This window comes from Aphis gossypii, unplaced genomic scaffold, assembly GCF_020184175.1.
Source record: "Aphis gossypii isolate Hap1 unplaced genomic scaffold, ASM2018417v2 Contig00289_ERROPOS67322, whole genome shotgun sequence".
NCBI lineage: Eukaryota > Metazoa > Arthropoda > Insecta > Hemiptera > Aphididae > Aphis > Aphis gossypii.
Window position 1 is genome coordinate 44,071 of NW_026083055.1, and position 23,252 is coordinate 67,322.

Sequence of the window (23,252 nt, forward strand, 5' to 3'; positions counted from 1 at the left end):
AACCTGTGCCTTGACACCTTAACAAGCATTTATAAAATGAACAATTTTTTTTTATTTATATCAGTATTTAAAAAACTTAAACAAATTTTAAACATCAGATGTTATTGTATATAGGTAAATAAGATAAATACTATAAATTATAAAGTAAAAATAATATTTCATTTAATACTTTATACTTTTTAATATTATGTTTAGGTGATTGTGAACCACCTATTATTCCTAGAGGAAATTCATTGCGAGCTTTGAAGGCTAGAAAGTTAGCATCTGAACGAAGGCATGAAGATACCTTAACTGCTTTAGCTCTTATGCAAAAAGAAGAAGATTTTTTCAATGTTTTACATGATATTGGATGTAATCCATTTTTTTTGCATTACTACTGTTCCGAACAGATACATATTTACAGACAAGTTTTAAATATCCAAAATTAATTATAGATGCGACCGGTTCAGTAGTTAAACCATTTAAGAAATTAAATTCGGAGAAAACTAAAACTATTTTTCTCTACGAAGGGCTTGTTTATGATGAACAAAAAAAATATAGTTTTACGGCAACAAATATGTTAAGCGAAAGGCATACAAACGTGGCGATTTCAAATTGGCTTTTAAATTGGTTGAATAGTGATGTACCTATTCCAAAACAGACAGTTTGTGATCAATCTTTAGCACTTTTATCCGCCATTGTTAAATGTTTTACCCAATATTCTTCGCTTCAAGATTATATAAGAGCATGTGCAAGTTTACTAAATGGAGATTTCACATCACAATCTTATTGGGTCCCCCGATGCTTCGTACGAATTGATATTGCACATTTTATAAAAACTATTACCAAATGGATACCATTAAAATCTGTTGTACGAAGAGTTCGAGAAGTCATTCTTCGTTCAATGGGTTTTCTAATTAAAAGCCAATCTCTTATAGAAATGCGGTCAATTTTACTGTCATTATTTGTGGTTTTAACTAATGAAACTGATGGTGTGGATATTCATGGTGAAGATACGCCATGTGAAAAACATAGAACAATTTTAATTTCAGCTACGTCGTATGGTTTTATTGATTTTCAAACTCAGTTTGATGAATTAATAGCTTCTGCAGAATCTGAAGATGATGCAAGGAAAATCATCGAAGAAGAATATGAACGACAAAACGAAGGATTGGATTCGTTCGAAAATCCATTTCAATCATGGGCGAATGAGATTTATGATGAAAGCAAAATGCTAATAAAAGAAGGAACCGGAATTAATCCATTATATTTACCTAATTTAGTTCCACTTTTAATCAAATGTACTAAACTATTATCACTTTGGTCGGGAGTTATGGTACCAATTTTTGGTTATGGCGAAGAGGTATCTAGTTCAGCAGCAGTAGAGTCAAGCTTTAAGAAACTTAAGACAGTGACATTAAAACATGTTGACTTGCCGACAAATTTAGAAAAATTTCTAGAAAATCATATAATGTCATTAAAAAGTGCCTCTATTTTGCGAGCAGCTGAACACCACCCACCAATTTGTCTCCGAGCATCTGAAGAAAATGATAAAACGCCAACATTATCCCCAGGTTTTATCGAAGAAAATAATGAAGAGTACGACTTACATCAAATATCGACTTCATTCCCAGTGTCGGAAAAAATGGACGAAGACACTTTCATAAATAAAGAAACGATGCAATCTCCAGATTTAAAAACTCATAATCAAGACCATACCATACACCAAACGTCTTTGTCGTCACAAGATTTTGAAGAACCTTCCGTAGACTATGATTCTGAGGATATAATGTATATACCAAAGAGCAAATGTTCATTATGTAGCGCAGGTAAAAATAATTCAATATATAGATAAGTAATTAATTCACTAATTAATTTTATAGTTTAACTTTATAACAATTAATAAAAAACAGGAATATCTTTAATTTTTAAACTGTTATAACTTATTTCCAGAAAATAACAGTCTTCGTGTAAATATACAATAATATTTATAAATTTCTGAAGAACATTAGACAATCTTCTGCTTAAAATTTGAATTATTGTTTAATTATTTTATTTTATTCATTAAATTAATATTTTTAAGAAATCTTCCAAAAGTTGGTGCAAATAAATGCTCCATTTGTAAAAAGCGTGTACACAGCTTCTCAACATGTTCAACTCATAAACCAGGAACAGAAAATGAGCGTTTATGTACTGTTTGCTCTTTATTAGAAGCAGATAGCATGAGTCATGAAAATAAAGCTCAAGAAAAATGGAATCGAAAAAATAAAAGGCAGCTTAAAAACAGTTCCTATCTCACTCCAAATCCCCATTTAAAATATTTGACCCTAAGCAACTCAAATAGTAAAAAAACAATGCTTATATTAAAAAATGGATCAAGATTTGAAGAACTAAAAGGATGTAAAACAAAGGCATTTCCAGGCAGAGTTATATTCAATAACACGTGTGCATTCGACTCATTGGCATCACTGATTATGGTATTTAATTTTTTATTTAATCCAAAATACTAAAAAATTATAATTTATTAATGTTAATTAAATAATTATAGTTTATAATAATCAGTAATATTTTATAAGTGATTTGAGGAACATTAATGTATACATTTTTATTAAAGAAAAGTATATTATATATTAGTGATTTAAATAAAACTATAATACCTAAAAGTATTTTTTTAGAATTATATTAAATAAAATAATTGGTTTTTTAAATCTAGGTATCATATTGTGACAGTAAACAGTATTCAGAAATGTTGGATATTTCTGAAAAATCAGACTTTTTAAGTTTTATTTGTAAAATTTTGAATTATGGAATATCATCTGAATCATATTCATGTAGAGCTGATTTAATTATAAATAATTTAAATGTTGAAATGAAGCAAATGGAATATGGTACTACATTAGTTGTATGTGCATCTACTATTTATAGCGTTTAATTGATAACTATTTAATTTGTGGCCATAATGATTGTCGAGGTCTGAAGAAAGTCACTACTAACGTTTCGGAAATGCATGTATTCATAGATGTTCTTCTTTGGGAAGGTAAATAAAATATAAATTAGAACTATTTACTTTATTATTATTATTAATATTAACTTGTATTTTGTATAATTGTATTATTTATCTATTATAATATTTAAATAGGTGAAGATGCTGTTTCCAGTCTACGTAGTAGTGAGGCAGCAACTATTTTTAAAATAAAGCTGTGTGACATACCGCAACTTATAAAAGTAAAGTCCAAAGTATATGAATTAAGAGGTGTTTTGGCTTTTCAACGACCGAAAAGTTCATTGAGAAATTCAGTTAGTCACTATACAGCATATATAAAAAGAGGATCTAGAAATTGGGAACTGTATGACGACCTTAAGAAAATGCCTGTCCTAGTAAAGGAACAGATAGCAGTACCAGTTGAATTTTTATTTTATTCAATTTAAAGAATAATTATATTTTACATTTTTTAAAGCTGTACATAAATATACTCTTACATTTTTTTTTTTAATAATATCAATGATTACTATAATATTTTACAGGAATAATAAACAACATTAACCTATAAATTATACACATTGACAAAATATATAAATATAAGATACTCATAAAGTCATAACTGTGTTAATCTTATATTATTTCAGATGTGATGATATATTACTATTTAATAATAGATTGTGGTCAATATAAAAATTGTGAACATACAGGTAGGTATGTCATTCATAATAATATGTAATAAATATATTTACCGATGTTTAAATTTCAACAAAAATTAAAAACCTATATTAAATATTCAAGCAAAATCCTATTTTCCGGGAAAACCGGTGGAGCAGGAATTGTAAAAACGTGGTCAGGAATTAGCAGGAATTGAGTACTTATAATTTGTGCAAAAAAAATTGCAAAAAGTTAAATTTTAAGGGTGGGTGGGGCCGGAGTAACGTTATCCCAGCCCCACCCGTAGAAAATCCTATTTTCAGGGAAAACAGGTGGAGCAGGAATTGTAAAAACGTGGTCAGGAATTAGCAGGAATTGAGTACTAATAATCTGTGCAAAAAAAATTGCAAAAAGTTAAATTTTAAGGATGGGTGGGGCCGGAGTAACGTTATCCCAGCCCCACCCGTAGAAAATCCTATTTTCCGGGAAAACCGGTGGAGCAGGAATTGTAAAAACGTGGTCAGGAATTAGCAGGAATTGAGTACTAATTATTTATGCAAAAAAAATTGCAAAATTAAAAATGGGGGGGCCGGGGTAATGTACGTTTTTTTTAGGACACATAAATATAATTTCACAACTTTTTAATGTTTTTCGTTCCGTATAAAAATAATATTGGAAAATGATGCCAGATTTTCCACGATTTGAATTAACAAATTTGAATTGGCTCATTTTTAAATATAATAAAAACAGTCAAAACTTAAAAGTCAAAATTAGGTAATACGTCTAAGTCGTACGTCTCAACAGTGTGTCAGTATCTCGTTTGATGTACTTTGCGATAAAAATCGATTAGTCAACCGTACATCTTAGTTATGTTATTGCTAATTATAATGATAATCCTCCACAATATTATCTCAATACCTATTCTTTTTCTTTATCATAATATTATTATATATTTTAAAATAGAAATATCTATACAATATTTGAAAGTTGATGTATGAATTTTATGATCAAAGTTAGAAAACAACTAACCCTTTTGAGTATACACCTATTTTTTAAATTATATTGTTAAATAATATTGATGCGCAAATGATGTAAGACCTTTTAAACGGTTGATGCGCAAATGATATATAACCCAAAATTCAAACGATGCGCAACTGTCTTACAAAAAAGGTCAAAATTAACAATAGCGATGTGCAAATGACAACCGGCGTCCCTTGCAGTGTAAAAAATTCCCGCTGTAAAATGGAGCCAGACGCCCCACGTCTTTTCAGGGACACCATGGGGCGTCTGGCTCCATTTTTATAGGGAGACGAAAAATGTTTAAGGGGGTCGGAGCCAGTGTGGTTTTAGTGCAAAAAACATGTCTTACAGGAAAAACTCTCATGCTCTGTAGAATTGTCAGATTTTGTTAATTTTTTTTTTATTTAAAAGAGGAGAATATTATGCAGGTCGGATCAAAGCTCAATTTTTAAAATTAAAATAGTTAAAGCTAAAACGTGTATTTATATAATACACAAAATTTGTTATTTTTTAAACTTACTTTTTCTAGCACAGTTTAAAGTAAAACTAAAATTTGGGCTTTGATCCGACCTGCAAAAAGTTCTCATCTTTCAGATAAAAAAAAAAAAATTAAAATCCGACGTATCATCGAGGCATGAGAGTTTTTCCTGTAAAAGCATTTTTGTTCAACTAAATAGTACTTCGATAAATTGTAATCGAAGTCGACCACTGACTTGTGCGTGCGCGTGCGTACATATTTTATCTGCGCGTGTATTTGTGTCGCCAGTCGCCACACATAACCGGTATAAATACATTAATTAGCAATTCGCCAAACAATAACTTGCTTTTGAAGATGCGGGGTGTTGTAGGTAATAGTACGGTTTATCAGTAATAAATTATAAAAGCCGTCCATCGTATATATTATTATTTATTATTGTAAACCATTATGGAAATAATATACGAAAAACAAATAAAATATAAACTATAAAAAAAAATAGTAGGTAAATCGACAAATCGTACTTGACTAATTTATTGCAGTTATAATAATACCATTATACCTTACAAAATTGCCATTTATTTTAAAATTTTAGGATTTACAATTTCATTCAATAAATGACAGTTATAAAATTCGACCAATTGTGTTTCCATTTTATTCCTCCAGAAGTCGTCATCACGCATAATTATTTCTACAAACATATCTGAAAACAAAAAAACCATGATAAATATTTAAAAGGTAACTATGAATTTAAAAAATATCTGTAGTTTGCACTGTGTTACCTGTACCCACTAATGTACCTACTTAATTTCAAATGTTTATGTGTAAAAAAAGAACGGTAATTGGTTATATGTAATATATTATTATTGTTTAATACCTTTAGGAGTCCAAACTATAAAATAACATGAGCATTTATTGGTTACTCTTAATTGACCCTGAACCTGGTAGTAATAAACATGGTTTTTGTTTAATTACAGATCACCATAATCATTAATATTTAAATATTTAATTTTGTTAGCCACAACTCCTTGGTGAGGTGTCAGATCTTTACTATTGTGTGGGCATTTTATTTCAATAATTTGATTTTCTCCCACCAATCCGTCTGGAGAACCGGCTAAAAAATTAAATTGCTTGTCAACAAATAAACCAGCTGGTAAAACTTTCACATTGAATAGAGATTCAAATGCTTTCCTAGCCATTGGTTCATATTGTTTCCGTATCTATATTAGCAAACAAAACAAAATAGACATAATAACAATTAATTGTTTACACTATGCCTACATTTCTAAATTATATTCTATAAAATATTAGCTGTCCCACTCGGAGTTTCCCGCACAAATAGAAAAAAATAAAAATAATTATCAACGTAACCTACATACATAATATAGAATAAAATGTATACTGTATAGTATTCTTACGTCATTGCTAGAGTCTTCGATATTAAATCTGCTGCGTACAAAATATACTTGACAGTATTAGTCCGAGGAGTACTTTTTCTGAGCTTACATACTCTACCAAAGTTTGAAGCAGTCAGCCGATGTTTACGCTCAGTATGCCAAGTATCACATTTACCCTGAGGATAACATTGACACTATTAAAATCTTCAGGGTCTTAAGCTTAATTTTTTTTTTAGTATCCTAAATTTTTATATAAAATGTATATCCTATTTTTCAAACCTGATCTATTGTGTTTCTTTCTAGAACAAATATTTCTTGGGAATTAAGTTTTAAACTATTTAGAACAGTTGATCGTTTGGCCTCCAACTCTTCTGATAAAATTTCAAGTTCAGCACAGCCTAATTCATCTAAGTCCCCATAATCCTTATCAGCCCCAGAAAAAACTTTACCCCGAGTTCTAGAACGAAAAAAAAATTGCTTTTACTATATAAATATAAAAATCACTTGACAATTGTCTTTAGAAAGCATACAATTTGGTTGATGATTTAAAGTTTAGTTTTTTCTTGGTTTTTGACCTAACTTCTTTTGCCCTTTGCAACTTGGAAATATAACGCTTTGTAAATTTACCGGGACTTTGTTTTGTAGCTGTCTTGTGTAGTTTTCGTATACATTCCGGACCAAAGTTAAATGCCGATACTGCTGTCATACATCTAGTATTGTATGACCCTAAAATATTGGTAGGTGAGGTATTTTAATATTGTAAGTGATAAGAATTATCATATTAAAATAATAGAGGGGGGAAACGCACTAGCCGAGATGGCGTAGCAGTTGTGCCGTTTATAGTCTTTGCCTTGGCCCAATATATGGGTATATATATTGGGTATACAGGGTGTATCAGATAGAACTGACTAAAAAAAAAAAAAAAAATGATGCTAATTAAACGTACAACAAAAATTGTGAAAATTATATAATTATAATCAAATTTAAATTTTTTTATTTATATTGTACGTGTAGCGCAAGTGTCTTAATAATAAACAAAAAAAAAATTTTAAAAATATTAATAAGAACAAAAGTTATTCTGAAAGTCAGTTCTATCTGTTACACCCTGTATATATATATATATTATAATAAATAATTAAAAGCATACAAATGCATAATAAATTGTATAGGTACCTCTCAATGAATAGTTGATTCTTTTTCCACCCACAAATTTAGCTACAATACTATTATATGATTCAACGTAGTTGTTGGTCAGATCATAAATTAAGCTATCTGAATTAAAAGATACTAAATTTTTAGCCGCAGAAATGTCTTGCCATAAACCACAGTTCTCCATTTCAGGCACATAATTAATATTATCAGGTTTTGGTTTACAAAAATATCTAAAATTATGATAATTATGATTGAGAAAATAATCATTTAAAAGACGTAATAAATATTTATTTTTTACGGATCGCAATTGTAGTGACTCCCAAATACATGGTATGGACCATTGTCGATGTCTTTTTTTAAAAATGTCACCTTTTGATTGTGGGTTAAATTTCCATTATTTTTCCAATGATCAATTGCTTTTGTTATTCCATACCTAAAAACAAAATAAAAAAAGTTATTATATATGAGGACAGTATACTTATTACTTTGCTAAACACTTACCTAATTCGAAGCTTTTTATTTTTTAAAAGTTTTCTCAAAAATCCTGGTACTACCTTGCCACTAGAACTTTTTCGTTTGGCTGCCAAGTCATTAAGTTTACCGATATAATTTCGCAAAATATGGTTTTTACACTCAATCTTTTTTACCAAACAGTTGGGTCCATACGGTTGAGCAATACTTAATTTTTTTGTGACCGAACTATCACCATCTCCAATAAGTTTACGGTAAATTAAATTATGCATATTTATGCTCTGTCTAAATCCCTCAAGTATTATATCTGACTCCATAGCCGTTGACGTCCCTTCCCAATTTTTGTAACACTTGTGTGTTGTGGGTTCCTTGGAGGTCGCCTCTGCTTTCACACAAACTGAACAATACTTGTTTCTGACTCCCAAAAAAAGAACCTTTTTGGTTTTTTCACCAACAATACAACCCTAAGATAAATATTTGTTATATTTACTGTCTTATATTATTTATACACTGCAGATAAGTTTAACTATTGTTCCTTACAACTCCAGACAAAGCATTGTAATTTGACTTGTAGCTTCTCTTTGACCAAGCCCCATCAGCTATGACAGTAATCATAGGAATTCCGTCTTCTCGGACATCACCGTTTGCCACTGCCAGTTTAGCCTCTTCTTCTGCGGCAAGTGACATTGACTCCCAAGCTGTTTCACTGGTAAACTTATGAACATCTTCATGTAGCTTTTGATATAACTTATTGCACATACCAGGCATATTCATAATAGCAGAAAAGGTTTCCAGCTGAGTAAAACCTTGGCCTGAATTTACAACTGCTGTTACTGTTGCCGTATTGACGTTCATTAAAGTAGAATTTGGATTTTCAGATTCAATAACCTCATGTTTATGACACATGTTACATGTAAACAAGAATTCACTAAAAAAACCATTTTTACGCTCTTCAACCAAAAGTAAATTACTAAAATTACAACCATATGGTTCATGGTTTATTTGAGCCATTTTTTTAAACATATAACCAATATCAACTATACGACGTCCTTCAATATTAAATCTAAAAACAAAAAAAAACTCGTTGAAAAAGGTCAGCAAGTGGGTATATCACTCTGCTGTACATTAGGTGTTGAATGGGTCACTGTATTTGGTAAATGTTTAGGCTATGCAATAAAAATAACTTAGTGGAAACTTAGTATAAAAGAAAATGTTAGTTTACTGGTGAATATCAATGCCTAATTTCCAACGATCATAAAAAATTAATTTGTTCTGAAAAAAATATTCATTTTAATGAAAAGTTAACACATTTATGTTGAATCTCGTGTTTAATTTTCAAATAATAGGTTTAATTAGGAAAATTTATATCAATTTCTAAATAAAATAAAAATTGCATATTTTCGTAATTTTGACGTATTTAGTCGAAATTCTAACTTTAAATGCTTGTCAAAAAATAGTAGCCTACGTATGTAAAAAGTTTCAAATTGTTTAGTTGGTTATTTTAAGAGAAATAAAAACAAAATTGTCTTGCATGTTTGCAGTACATTTCACCGTTTCAGGTAGTTTTTTTACCACAACTTTTAAAATTTTAATTAATAAAATAACGAATACTTAAATTATCGTTTCATTATAACTTACTTCTGTTCTGCAACATTAGGAGTATTTGTTGAAGTTGCTGTACTAAATGAGGAATCATGGCTAAACACATAGTATAAATAAATTTGATGAAATACATATTTATTTTAATTTTATAAATGCGATTTCTTAAAAAAAATCTTACTATTGATTAAGATCTTTTGACTAATGTTCTCTTATAGGATGGGTACATGTTGTCATTGGTGATGGTGTTTCTATTTTTTTAGAACTACAAACATTTTCTGATTTATTTTTTAATACCAAACTAAGCATTATAATAAAAAAAATAATAATATTATTTCATGAATATTTTTGCGTGTAAATTAATTAATTAATTTGTTTACACAAATATTCATTGTTTAGTATCTGTATTCTCTTTATTAAAACCAAAATAACGTACTTACCGAATTTTTTTACGTCCTTTTACTTTCCGATAAGTTGAGACATTTTTTTTTTTATTTGAATATTTTTGCTTGCTTTCCATCTTCTGATATATTGCGTCAAATTAAAATAAGTCTACGTGTTACGTAGTGAAGTACGTACAATTTTAGACTGGGCAAGACTACAAGAGTCAGTCGTGGAAAGCAAGAGACAATGCGAAGTCGTTAATTATTGTGATTTCCGGTTGATAATAATAATAACAATCCATAATAGGATTTCTATGAAACAGTAATGCGCGGACTTATAAGATATTATAAGATACCATATAATATATATACACATACACATTATGAAATTCCGATAACCGAACGGTGAGTGCGAAATATTAGCTCACTCACACTAATACAAAATTACACACTCACACACATGCACGGTCCAAGCGCCGCCGATACAACATGTGAATTGAATTGCCTAAATTGTACTCCTAAATAAATGACCGGCACCGACCCCCTTAAGGCAGAATGTTCTCCTTACAGTGTAAAAAATTAAAATGTAAAAACTTATATGAAAAAGCTAGTCATGTTTATGATTATAAGCCTAAATCATATGATATCACTTGCTAGTTTACTTTGATGTTTCTTTTTACTTTTTTTTTTTTTTTTTTTATTTAAACTTTGTAAATACAATTAGTTTCAACAGTTACAATTAAAATACAATTACAAATTATAAAATACAATTATTATTACCAATACATTAGAACAGTACAATATAAATTTAGATTAAAAAGCCTGAATGGTTAAAGAAAGATAAAATATTTAATATGATGTTTTTTTGTTTATTAGAAAATATATTTATAGTATCGAAAGGGATGTTGGAGGAGTTCAAAATAGATAGTAGGTGGTCACGATGTGTGGATAGGCTGGGGCAGATGTAGAGAAGATGGTTAATATCACAGACCATAGGGTCTTGGTGTAGTGTGCAGAGGGGAATCATTCAGTGACAGTTTAAAGGAATGAGAAGGAAGTCGAGTATGTCCAAACCGGAGGCGGGAGAACGATGTTATGCATTTTCGAGAAATATCGAGGTTGTGAAACCATGGTGTTGTAGGTATGGTAGGAGATATATTTCTGTACCAGGTGGCGAAGTGTCTTATTACTTTTATAATTTATTTGCATTTCAAAATAAATATTGAATTAATCAACTTAAATGTGTTAATATTTGATTTTATACCTCGTGAACATTTTGTTAAGTAAGATAACGCGTCTAATTACAATTAAATATATTAGATTTAAAAAATTGCAGTTTCAGGTTTGACGGATCAGGTAAGTAATTCTCCCTTCCACACGTTATTTGATTTCACGTTCACTTCAATTTTTTAATGTAATCAGTTTAGTATATAACTATACATGTACAAGTAATATACTTATGCCCGGTTGCATGAAAATTTACAGAACCGATAAGTCGTTATCGGTTCTGTAAAATCGATAAATGAAGGACCGATAAACCTTTATCAGTTTGATAAGTTATATGTCTGAATTCGGGTCTGTAAAATTTGCAGAACCGTTTAAAAGATTCCTTATCATTTAATTTAAAATATTTTATCACTTAAAATTATTGTTATCTATTTATTTATTTAATTATTTTCAAGTTTTTCAACAATAATTAATAATTTTATTAAATTCCATATTGTTTATTGTTTCAAAAAATTTTTAATTTAAATAATTAATTGCAATGTCTTCGTCATCCTCGTCTGATGATTCTTCAAATTTTAATAAATCTTCCATGACCAAGGCTGTTTAGGGATAGGTCTAATCCGTTACAAGACTATGACGACTTGGACTTCAAGTATCGCTTTAGGTTTAAATTTTTTTAAGTTTTTTGTGTTCTCATTTTGTTGAGTTTTGTAGTTTTTTAATTAATTGTGTCATTCGCTGTTAATAGATTGTCTAAAGAAACATTTATGATACTTTTGCATATGATTGGCGACTCTATTAAACATAAGACAAATAGAAGTTAATCTTTATCACCTGTACTTAAACTTTTGATTGCTTTGCATTACTATGCAACTGGAGCATTACAAGTATTTTTTAGAAACAAAAATTGTATAATTTATAAATAATAAATACAGTACCCACAATTTTTAATTATAGATGGTGTTAGGCGATCATATTCAGGTTCATAAATCTACTGTTTGTAGAGTTATTAAAACAGTGTCCATAGAAATTGCTCGATTACGTCCACACTTTATCCAATTCCCTAGTAGTGTTGCAGAGCAACAAAAAGTTCAATTAGGATTTTTTAGATTACATCAATTTCCTCGTGTTATTGGTGCACTAGATTGTTCGCATATCAGAATACAATCACCTAAAATTGATATCGGCGAGCAGTTCCGTAATCGTAAAGGGAATTTCTCTTTCAATGTCCAAGCACAATATGTGATAGCAATTTGATGGAGGTTATCCTTGTCGAAATTATCTCCTAACTGCTTTATTGAATCCAAGAACTGACGCAGAACGCAAATATCAAGTATATTTTGAATACATTTAAACGCTAGCAATTGCCACACTTTAATTTAGACCTCCTATTTTATGTGGTCAGGTTAAGTTTGATTTACTTTTACATTCAATGTATTCCGTGCTTTTACCTAAAAGTGTTCTAATTTATAACTTACAACTATAGTCTATATCTACATGGCTACTGCTATGCCTACCGCCACTGTTTTTTTTTTAAAAAAAAACTATTATTTGTTTTGATATCGTAGAAAGCTCAAATTGGTTCAAGGAATGTGGTTGAAAGATTGTTTGAGGTTTTAAAGAGAAGATTTCCTGTTCTAGCAGTTGGAGTTCACACAAAACTAAGTACTACTATGGCTACTATTGTTGCTACGGCAGTTCTGTATAATTTTCTTCTAAAAGAAAAATATGAGATACCTCCAGAAGTTGATAATCATGTAATTGATATTGAATTACTTCAAGAGATACCAACCTTGCCTATTCATCAGTTAGGAAATGCTGAAAGATCACATTTAATAAATACTGTGTTTTCTTGACATAATCATTGATTTTTAAAACATTTTTTGGACTAAACAGTCTATTATTTATTTTTTAGATAACTCCTTGTAACAAACAATTTAAATAAAAATTAACTAAATACCTATAATATAACAAACTAAAATTAAGTAAAAACTAGATGTATAAATAAAAATAAATCATGTTAATAACATCCTATTCACACAAATTTATACAAAATAATTAATAAAAATTATAAATAAATCAACATAATAAAACTTATTGTTACTACAAACTATCATAATTTTTTTTGTACTTCTTTTATAACTTAATAAAAGATTACCTATTTGAAATGTTTAGGGAATTTTCTGTTTATAAAATTTAAATAAAAATCTACTTTCAATGCCTATATAATAAAATAACAAACACACATAAGTGAACGACTTATAAATTACTTATAAATTAATTTTTAATTATTTTGAAAGAATTGTTTCTTTCATTTTATTCTACCTTAGTTCAGACTCAAGAATTTGTTTTTTTAATTTGTTTTGCTTGAGTTCTGAAGCACACTTTTGTTGCTCAGTATCATATTTTAGGACCATAATCTTTTGCTCCATTTCTGTTATCTCTAACTGTAGTTTTGATTTTTTTAATGCTAACAAATTTAGCTTTTCTTTATTTTCAATTATATCTAAATGTTTTGAAGTCAAAAGATTTAGTCCTTCATAAACCTTTTTTGCAGAAGACTCTTTAACGAATTTAACGACGAAGTCCACTTTGTCGTATGTCTTCTTCAGAGAGTGTAGGAAGTTTGAAGTTAATAAACAACTCGTTTGAATTAAAAGTTATTTATTCACTGAGACAATGTATATAATAAAAGCTAGCCCGATGTGTTGTTAAGTATAGAACAACGCCATCGGTCTATGCGTGAGTGAGGCTTAACTATGTCTAATTCTTAATACTACCACAACCCCTTTTATATTAAACTATTTGGGCGTAGTCCCCAAAATATACGTACGTGTCATGGTAAACAGGAAATTCGACTATGAGTTTCTTTTTCACATAATTTTAATCCTAAAAATCTATATAAACGATTATTAAAACCATGTTCGTAATCCAATTATCTAATTATCTACTATTAAATATAATACATTAATATTCATTATTCTAAATCTAAACAACTAATATCAGCTCAGGGTAACAGAAATGATGTAATTAAATAGTAATATAATATAACTACACCAGTTACTTGTTGGCAATTGTATGAATTTGCAATTTCACTCCATGCTGCATCTTTTTCTTTATTTGTTGCACCATCGGTCTAAATATTGTATTATTATTATATTACATCATAATATTTGTATAAAGTGTGATACTCAAGTAAGTAGGTTTGTACTTAAGATATAATATGTTATGTCATAGGGTGTTCCTTAATTTTGATTTTAAAAAATGTTTGGTCTCCTCCCCTATATGTGTGCGTATATGTATAAAAATGAATTGCAAAAAAATTTGAAACCAATCGATTAAGGTTAACCCGTGCCGACTTGTAGTTTAAGTTTGAACTCCTTAAATTTTTCAATATTCACGAAAATTTTTCACATTTCCGTAAATATTTCGTTAACTTTTAGAAATATCGACATTTTCTATATTATAATATATTTTAAATTAAATTAAATTACCTATAACTTTTGTAATATTACATTTTTTAATATATCCAATGTTTCGTGAAGTATATAGACTTAACTGTAAAAAAGCACTATATTTTTGGAAATACGAGTAACATAGTAACGATTAGTAATAATAAACAATTTTATAGAATAATAATGAATAATTATGTTTATGATTCATAAATCTATTTAAAAAATGGAACATTTTTATCATAAAAAAAAATTTAGTTTGATTTATTACATATTCCTCAGCATTAAATTTTAAAGCTTTTAAAGTAGCTTGTAGAACATATTCTGAATTATACCATCAAATCGAATAAAATTTAATGACAAAGTTGATGGACGATCGTTATTTTAATAATAAATAATAAAAATAATAATAATCTTTATTATGTCGATATTTCTAAAGGTTAGGTTAGGCTAAAGAATTAAATCGGAAAGTTTTGAAATTTTGGAGAAAGGTTGGTTGTGGATTTTTTTTTAAGTAATAAATAATAATAATGAATATAGTTTATTTACAAATATTACAATGCATTCTACGTTTATTATGTTTTATTAATATTATTTAAATTGCTATTAAAAATATTATTTTTTAAGACCATCATTTTTTGAAGATTAAATGACTGGACTATTACGGAAATGTGGACAATTTTTGGTAAATATTGAAAAATTTAAGGAGTTCAAACTTAAACTACAAGTCGGCACGGGTTAATCTTAACCGATTGATTTCAAATTTTTTGCACTTCATTTTTATACATATACGCACACATTTAGGGGGTGAGACCAAAAATATTAGGATATTTTTTTTCATCATGTATAGGTAAGAATCATATAGGTAGAAAATATAATCAATAAACAGTAAATAATAATAAAGCATGTTATGCTCACCTTGATATTTTCAATAATATTTTTGTATGGCAAAATAAGATCAATTAAAATTGATTTTTCTGTTTCAGAAAAGTTCTTGCCCCTTTTTTTGTCGTCTTCCATATTAATTGTATAAATAATATTTTTAAATTAAATCAATAAAAAATATTTATTTAAGTTATTTATTTATTTAATGCAATAAATTACTATAAAAAAGTAAATTAAATCAATTCAATGACGTAAAAAAGTATAAAATACAATAGAAAAATTGTAATGTAACGTAAATCACTCGGTCAAAAAAAAAAAAAAGAATTGAAAAAATCAAAGCCATAGACAAGAACAAATGGGAAAAACCATAGATGTATTGATATATCTATGGGGAAAACCTTGTACAGTAAAACCTGTGTAATATGGAACCTGAATAACGTGGAAACCTGACTTTTATGGAAAAATGTTACGGTCCCGGCGAACCTAATGTAGTTTTAAATACATCGTTCCCTGAATAAGATGGAACCTGTTTAACGTGGAAATGGAAACAATATTTTGTCATGTACCTGTATATCATGGAAATATGTACATGTACAATTTTAAAATTATCAGTCAATAAATATAATCTATATCAATTATATAGATTATTTCGTTGCAATAAGTTTATTTTTTCGATAAGTGTCGTAGTAGTGTTCTGCGTATAGACGTACAAGTATATTCAATATGACGTCCAAAAATAAATGTTTAACGCTAAATGAAAAAATTAAACTAATTGAGTCAAGTGAAAAAGATAAATTAACAGTAAAACAAATTTGTGAACTTTTCAAATGTGGAAAAAGTCAAGTGTATAATACAGTGGTTGTCAACCGGTGTGCCGCGGAACACTGGTGTGCCGCGAGCGCTCTTGAAGTGTGCCGCGAAAATTCTATTAATAGAGTTAATTTTGTATTTTCCAGTATTATTATCGATATTCGATGAAAACTTATATGTTATAACAATTATATATAAAGACAGGCTAATCATTAATCGAATACGTATAAATGTATAATAGTATTTAATATTAGTTTGCCCGTCGCAGCCGTACCGATAACTATACGTCGCGTCGCGGAATATTGTGTTTTTAATGACTTTTGTCCTACATGGTATATTTTAAATAATACTTATTTTTTTTTATAATGGATGCATTTATAATTCGTTTAACTGACAGCACTTCAGTGAGTGAACAACCAAAGAAAAAAATCAAATTAAATATCAGACGTCAATATCATGAAGATTATTTAAACATAGGATTTTCTTGGTCCGGAAATGTAGACGATCCTCGTCCATTGTGTCTTGTATGTGGCGAAAAACTATAAAATGAATCAATGGTTCCAAGTAAACTAAAACGTCATTTTTCCACCAAGCATTCTCATTTGGTTGATAAAAATGCTTCATATTTTCAACGTTTATTAAAATCAGAAACACGACAATCTGAAAAAATGACAAAAATAGTGACCATTTCTGATAAAACTCAAGAAGCTAGTTATCTAGTAGCAGAGCTTGTAGCTAAACAAATGAAACCACACACTATAGCAGAAAAACTTATTTTACCTGCTTGCCGTGAAATTTTAAAAGTACTTTTTGGCGAAGAAGCTGAAAAAGAAGTATTAAAAATTCCTATATCTGACAATACCATTAGTAGGCGTATAGAACACATGTCTGAAGATATTGAAGAACAAGTATTGCAACAATCCCGTGACTCTCCATTATTTGCATTACAACTAGACGAGTCAACTGATATAAGTGGACAATCACAACTTTTGGTATTTATACGCATAGTTGCTAATGAAGACATTGTGGAAAATTTTTTTTGTTGTAAAACACTTCCTGAGACAACTAAAGGTGAAGACATTTTCGAAATTGTGGACCATTATCTGAAATTTGCCAATTTACCATGGGATAAATGCATTGGAGTATGTACCGATGGAGCTCCCGCGATGACTGGCTCAGTCAAAGGCTTTATTTCTTTTGCCAAGAAAAAAAATGAAAATATTATTTTTACTCATTGTTTTCTACATAGAGAAGCCCTTGTGACAAAAACATTGGTAGGTGATTTAAAGAAAGTTTTGGATCAAGTTGTAAAAGTGATAAATTATATTAAAAGTAGTCCACTAAAGTCAAGGTTGTTTGAAAAAATGTGTGAAGGTATGGATTCAGATAACTCAAAATTACTTTATCACAGTACAATAAGATGGTTATCAAGAGGCCGGGTATTATCACGTTTTTATGATTTGAGTGAAGAAATAATTGTATTTTTAACAATAGAAGAATCGAAATACGAGTTTCTTGGAGATGAAAAGTGGTGGACAAAAGTTTCTTTTTTAACTGATATTTTTGAACTTTTAAATAAATTAAATACAAGCATGCAAGGCCGTAACGAAAATATCCTAACATCATCCGACAAAATTATGGCTTTTAATGAAAAATTAACTATGTGGAAAACTCAAGTTGACCAAAATAAATTAACTATGTTTCCACGAACTGCAGAGCGAGATGTGGACGCCAGTCTCATGTCGTTAATTAGCGAATCTATGATGTTACTGAAAGACAAATTGACGAAATACTTTCCCAGCATAAATGTTGAAGACTATGACTGGGTGCGGAATCCATTCAGTGTATCAGTTAATGAGGTAATTGGTTTGACATTCGCGGAAGAAGACAATCTTATCTCACTGAAAAATGATCGAACAATGAAGCTAAAATTTAAAGAAATGACGGTTAACAAATTTTGGATAAATGCTCAAGCTGAATTTCCTGAAATATCTATAAAAGCAATAACAATTTTACTACCATTCTCCACATCATATCTATGCGAACAAGGATTCTCAGCAGTCACCACAATAAAAAGTAAAAAATGAGAATGACTTCGATCCGTAGAAGAAGAACTGAGAGTGAGCTTGTCGACAGTTCGTCCTAGAATAAAACGTTTGTGCACCACACGTCAAGCCCAAATATCTCATTAATCGGTATATTTTTATTTCATTGTACATTATTATCATAAAAAATAAATATTTCTGCTAACACATTTTTTCATCTTTGTTTTAATTTATTTCACAATAATTAACCCTTTAATAGAGTAGATTATAAATACTGTACCTATATTATATGAATAAATATTATGTATCTAAATATATACTAGGTATTATATCACGTATTATATGAATTGGTGTGCCGCGAAAATTTTGTAGGAGAAGAAGTGTGCTACGTTGTTAAAAAGGTTGAAAACCACTTGTATAATATATTAAAGCAAAAAAATGAAATAAAAGAACAATGGATTAATGGTTTGCAATAAACTTAACTACAAAAATGTAAAATTCAAAATTCTATATATGTACGTATAATTTTCATTTTAGGAAATGGGCGAATGAAAAGAAAACCAAAATCCAACGCTAATGAAGAAATTAATAATTTGACTTGGGAGTGGTTTGTAAGTGCTAGAGCAAAAAATATACCAATTTCCAAGGCTGGGCATTAACGAGTTAATAAGTTAAAAGTTAAGTTAATTTTAACTTATTAACTTAACTTACTAGTTCGCTATTTTAATTAACTTAACTTTAACTTAACTCATTTATATCTACGTTAACTTAAAATCAACTTCTACTTTTTTAATATTACCAATTAAGTTAATTTTGGATTTTTGTTTTATCTAGAATATACTTTAGTCTATAACGATTCGTCGATTTAAAATTCATAGAATATTATAAAATATTGTTGGAAAAAAAGAAAGATATTTTCGTAATTATTTCTATAAATAGCACGGAGGGCTAGTAATGCCTAGTATACTAATAAAATATTAAAATAATAAATAATAATATAAAGATAACATTGTAACAATGTGACATTTAAGTATTTAACCGCCCGTATGACCATATTATATAAGATATGTCAATAGCTACGAGCTCACGAAGTCACATTTAAATATTTTATAATACCAGATTATTATTATTGTTATTATTACTTAATATTTATTTATATCTTATTCTATAATTTTTATGATTATCGATTATCATTTTGTTACAAAAATACTAATAATAATTTTTACTTATTTTAAAACCTTTTTCAATGAATTTTTTTTTTTTATTATTAACTTAACTTATTAATTGAAGTTAATTTAGCAAAAATGTGTTAACTTAACTTTAAATTTAATTGATATATTAAAAAAATAAATTAACTTAACTTTTAATTTAATTGAACAAAAAATTTTTAACTTAACTTAACTGAGTTAAAAAAAATCATTAACTTGCCCAGCCTTGCCAATTTCTGGACCAATTATACAGACTAAAGCACGTCAAATTGCTGAACAAATGTCAGTCACCGAATTTAAAGCATCGAATGTCTGGTTGGAAAGTTTTAAAAATCGACATAATATTGTTTGGCATCAAATTTGCGGTGGGTCAAATAGTGTCGATGTTAAAAATGTTGATGAATGGAAGGTGAAATTAAAACTAATTATTGAAGGATATGAACCTAAAAATATTTATAATGGTGATGAGACGGGTTTATTCTTTCGCGCATTACCAAGTAAAACACTATCAGTGAAAAGTGAAGAGTGTAAAGGTGGTAAGCTTTCCAAAGACCGTTTAACGGTATTTTTATGTGCTAACATGGAAGGAGAATTTGAAAAACCTCTAGTTATAGGCAAAGCACAAAAACCCAGATGCTTCAAAAATGTAGATCCAACAAAATTTCCCATAATTTGGCGAGCTAATAATAAAGCATGGATGACTGGAAGCATAATGGAAGATTGGTTGCATACATTCAACAATAAATTAAAAAAACAAAATCGAAGAGTTATTTTATTTCTTGATAATGCAACATGTCATCCGCATTTAAATTTATCAAATGTTCGTTTAGCGTGGCTCCCAGCAAATACGACATCACTTACCCAACCTATGGACCAAGGAATTATTTATTCGATTAAAGTAAACTATCGTAAAATGGTTTTACAATCATTATTAGCAAGTATGGATAGCATAAAAAGTGTAAATGAATTGTCAAATAAAATTTATGTACTAGATGCAATTTATTGGTTGAATAAATCTGTAAACTTAATAAAACCAGATACAGTCAAAAAATGTTTCATAAAATCCGGGTTTAATTTAGTTTTGGACCAGCCAACAGATGACATTAACGATAACGATAACGATTTTAAATTGCTATGTTCTACAATAAATGAAAAAGTAGATAGTGATGAATATATTAACATCGATAAGCATTTATGTACTAATGATACTGATATTATTAATAATACTACAGTGAAACCTTGCACCTCAATAGACGTTAAACAATCCAGTTCCGAAGACGAAACAGATAATGAACCATTGCACGGAAATGATATTAAAACGTATAAGAACGCCCTCCGTGAAATAAAACGATTAGAAATGTTTGCATTGGATCAAAATAATGAAAATGAACTTCTTGAATCAATTCTCAACATGAAACATTTAGTAGAAAAGAAAATGGCAAGTCAAATAACAAAACAAAAAACATTGGATGAATTTTGGAGTAAAATGCAATAATAAATAATATGTAAAATATATGAAATAAATAAATTAATAATAAATAATAAATTATATGTATTTAATAAAGATCTATCGTGAAATTTTTTTTTACAACCTGCATTAAATGGAAACCTGTCTAAAATGGAAAAAATATCCGGTCCCAACTGTTTCCATATTACACAGGTTTTACTGTACTACTGAATACCTGATAATTGGTTATAACCTGATTATTTGATACAATTTATACATCTTTCATAAAACGCAATCTGTTCTTTAACTTCCATTATTTTACTATCAATTTATTATCGGCCCAACAATTTACGGAACTGTTTTCATGCAACCGGGCATTAGTTTATAAATATGCGTTGAAACGATCATATCCATGTAAATCACATCTGGTGATCATCAGGTGTTTATCGAATTTTAGTGGTTGTAATTATTTGTGTACACATTTCGAACACATAATGAAGTATGTGCTGCCATCTGTAAATTATTTTTTGTATTTTTTTCTAAAATGTTAACTAGATTAGAACATATATATATCTATTTATTACAATTATTTTTTTCCTTATGTGTAGAGGTTGCCTATACTGTCTAATTTATATTGTTTGTTTACAATAATTATAAATGATAATGACAAGTACCTATAAATTTAAAAATATTATATTATTTATATTTGATTATGACAATATAAAATAAAAAAATACGATAGTTATTATTGGTATATTATGTTATTACCGAAGTTAAAAGTATAACAATTGTGTCGTAATTAAGATTTAAATTTATGATTCTATTTCATTAGTTTTGTAAACGTTTGATCAAAATGAATTCTAGAAAACTAACTTAATCACAAATCGCAGAAATTATTACAAGTTATGAGTCGGACATTGATACGTCATTTTCATCTTCAGGTAATTCTAGTTGTAGTTCAGATTCTGAATCAATTAAAGTAGAATTCATAGAAACGATTAAGAAACGTTTTAAATCTAGTATTGATAAACATGAAGCGTATGGTAAAACAGATATATTGCCAAATTCTAGTTCTAGTATTTCCAAAAAATATAATGTTTTTTACGATGCTAAAACTGATAATTATCATCATGCTTCCACCTTAAAAGTACAAGTTCCTAATTTAGATGATAATTCACATAATACACATGATACCTATAATAATACTTACTTGAGTTCTCTAGATTTGACAACTTGTGCTGAATTAGATTTAGAACTTTTTAATTTGGAGAAAATACCAATTGTTTTTGATGATAATTTTGTGCTTTATGATGATTCTGATACTCAATATCATGATAATCAAAATCAATGTACTACAATTATTCTTCAGCCACAAGTTGACAATAATCTTATTTTGTTAGATAACAATTCTAAAAACAAAGATGATACTTCTAATAGTGCAAAGAAAAGAACCAAAATACCAAAGAAAAGAAAGAAAGATTTACCCAAACATTTTTCTGGTAGTTGGAATTTTAATGAAGAACAAAATTCTAATTATAAAGCTACATCATTTGATTTTGACACTTCTCAATGTGGAGTAAATAAACATTTTATTGATGACCTTGTTATAGATTTTACTGAACTTGATATTTTCAAATTTATTTTTATGAAGATTTAGTCCAACACATTGTAGAAGAAACTAACAAATTTTATTACTTTCTAGTCAATAATAAATTATTAAAACAACATTCTAAACTTAATTTATGGAATGATACTAATTTGAATGAGATGTATGTATTTATAGGTCTTAACCTTTTGATGGCGCACCTAAAAAAAAATAATTTGAAAGATTACTGGTCCACTGATCCTATTATAGAAACACCATTTTTTGGTAAAGTCATGTCTGAAGATAGATTCTGCTTATTACAAAGACTGTTACATTTTAGTGATAACCGAACCCCATGCCCTGGTAATAGACTAGTAATAATTGGAACAGTTGTAGAAACTCTAAAAAAGAAATTTAAGTCAATATTCATACCACATCAGAATCTCTGTATTGATGAAAGTATTGTAGAGTGGAAAGGTC

The 23,252-nt window shown here is 28.6% G+C and overlaps 3 protein-coding genes across 3 annotated transcripts; all 3 read left to right on the forward strand.

Annotated features, from left to right (window-relative positions):
- Positions 1-2,982: 2,982 nt before the first annotated feature.
- Positions 2,983-5,180, forward strand: LOC126553644 (uncharacterized). Its single transcript, XM_050208787.1, has 3 exons — positions 2,983-3,016; positions 3,119-3,375; positions 5,166-5,180. Exons 1-3 carry the CDS (start codon positions 2,983-2,985, stop codon positions 5,178-5,180), a joined length of 306 nt encoding a protein of 101 aa, XP_050064744.1.
- Positions 5,181-12,297: 7,117 nt separating this feature from the next.
- LOC126553645 (uncharacterized) lies at positions 12,298-13,196 on the forward strand. The gene is made up of 3 exons (XM_050208788.1): positions 12,298-12,429; positions 12,590-12,673; positions 12,909-13,196. Exons 1-3 carry the CDS (start codon positions 12,298-12,300, stop codon positions 13,194-13,196), a joined length of 504 nt encoding a protein of 167 aa, XP_050064745.1.
- Positions 13,197-17,041: 3,845 nt separating this feature from the next.
- LOC126553646 (zinc finger BED domain-containing protein 5-like) lies at positions 17,042-18,574 on the forward strand. The gene has a single exon (XM_050208789.1). It carries the CDS (start codon positions 17,042-17,044, stop codon positions 18,572-18,574), a length of 1,533 nt encoding a protein of 510 aa, XP_050064746.1.
- The last annotated feature ends 4,678 nt before the right edge of the window (positions 18,575-23,252 follow it).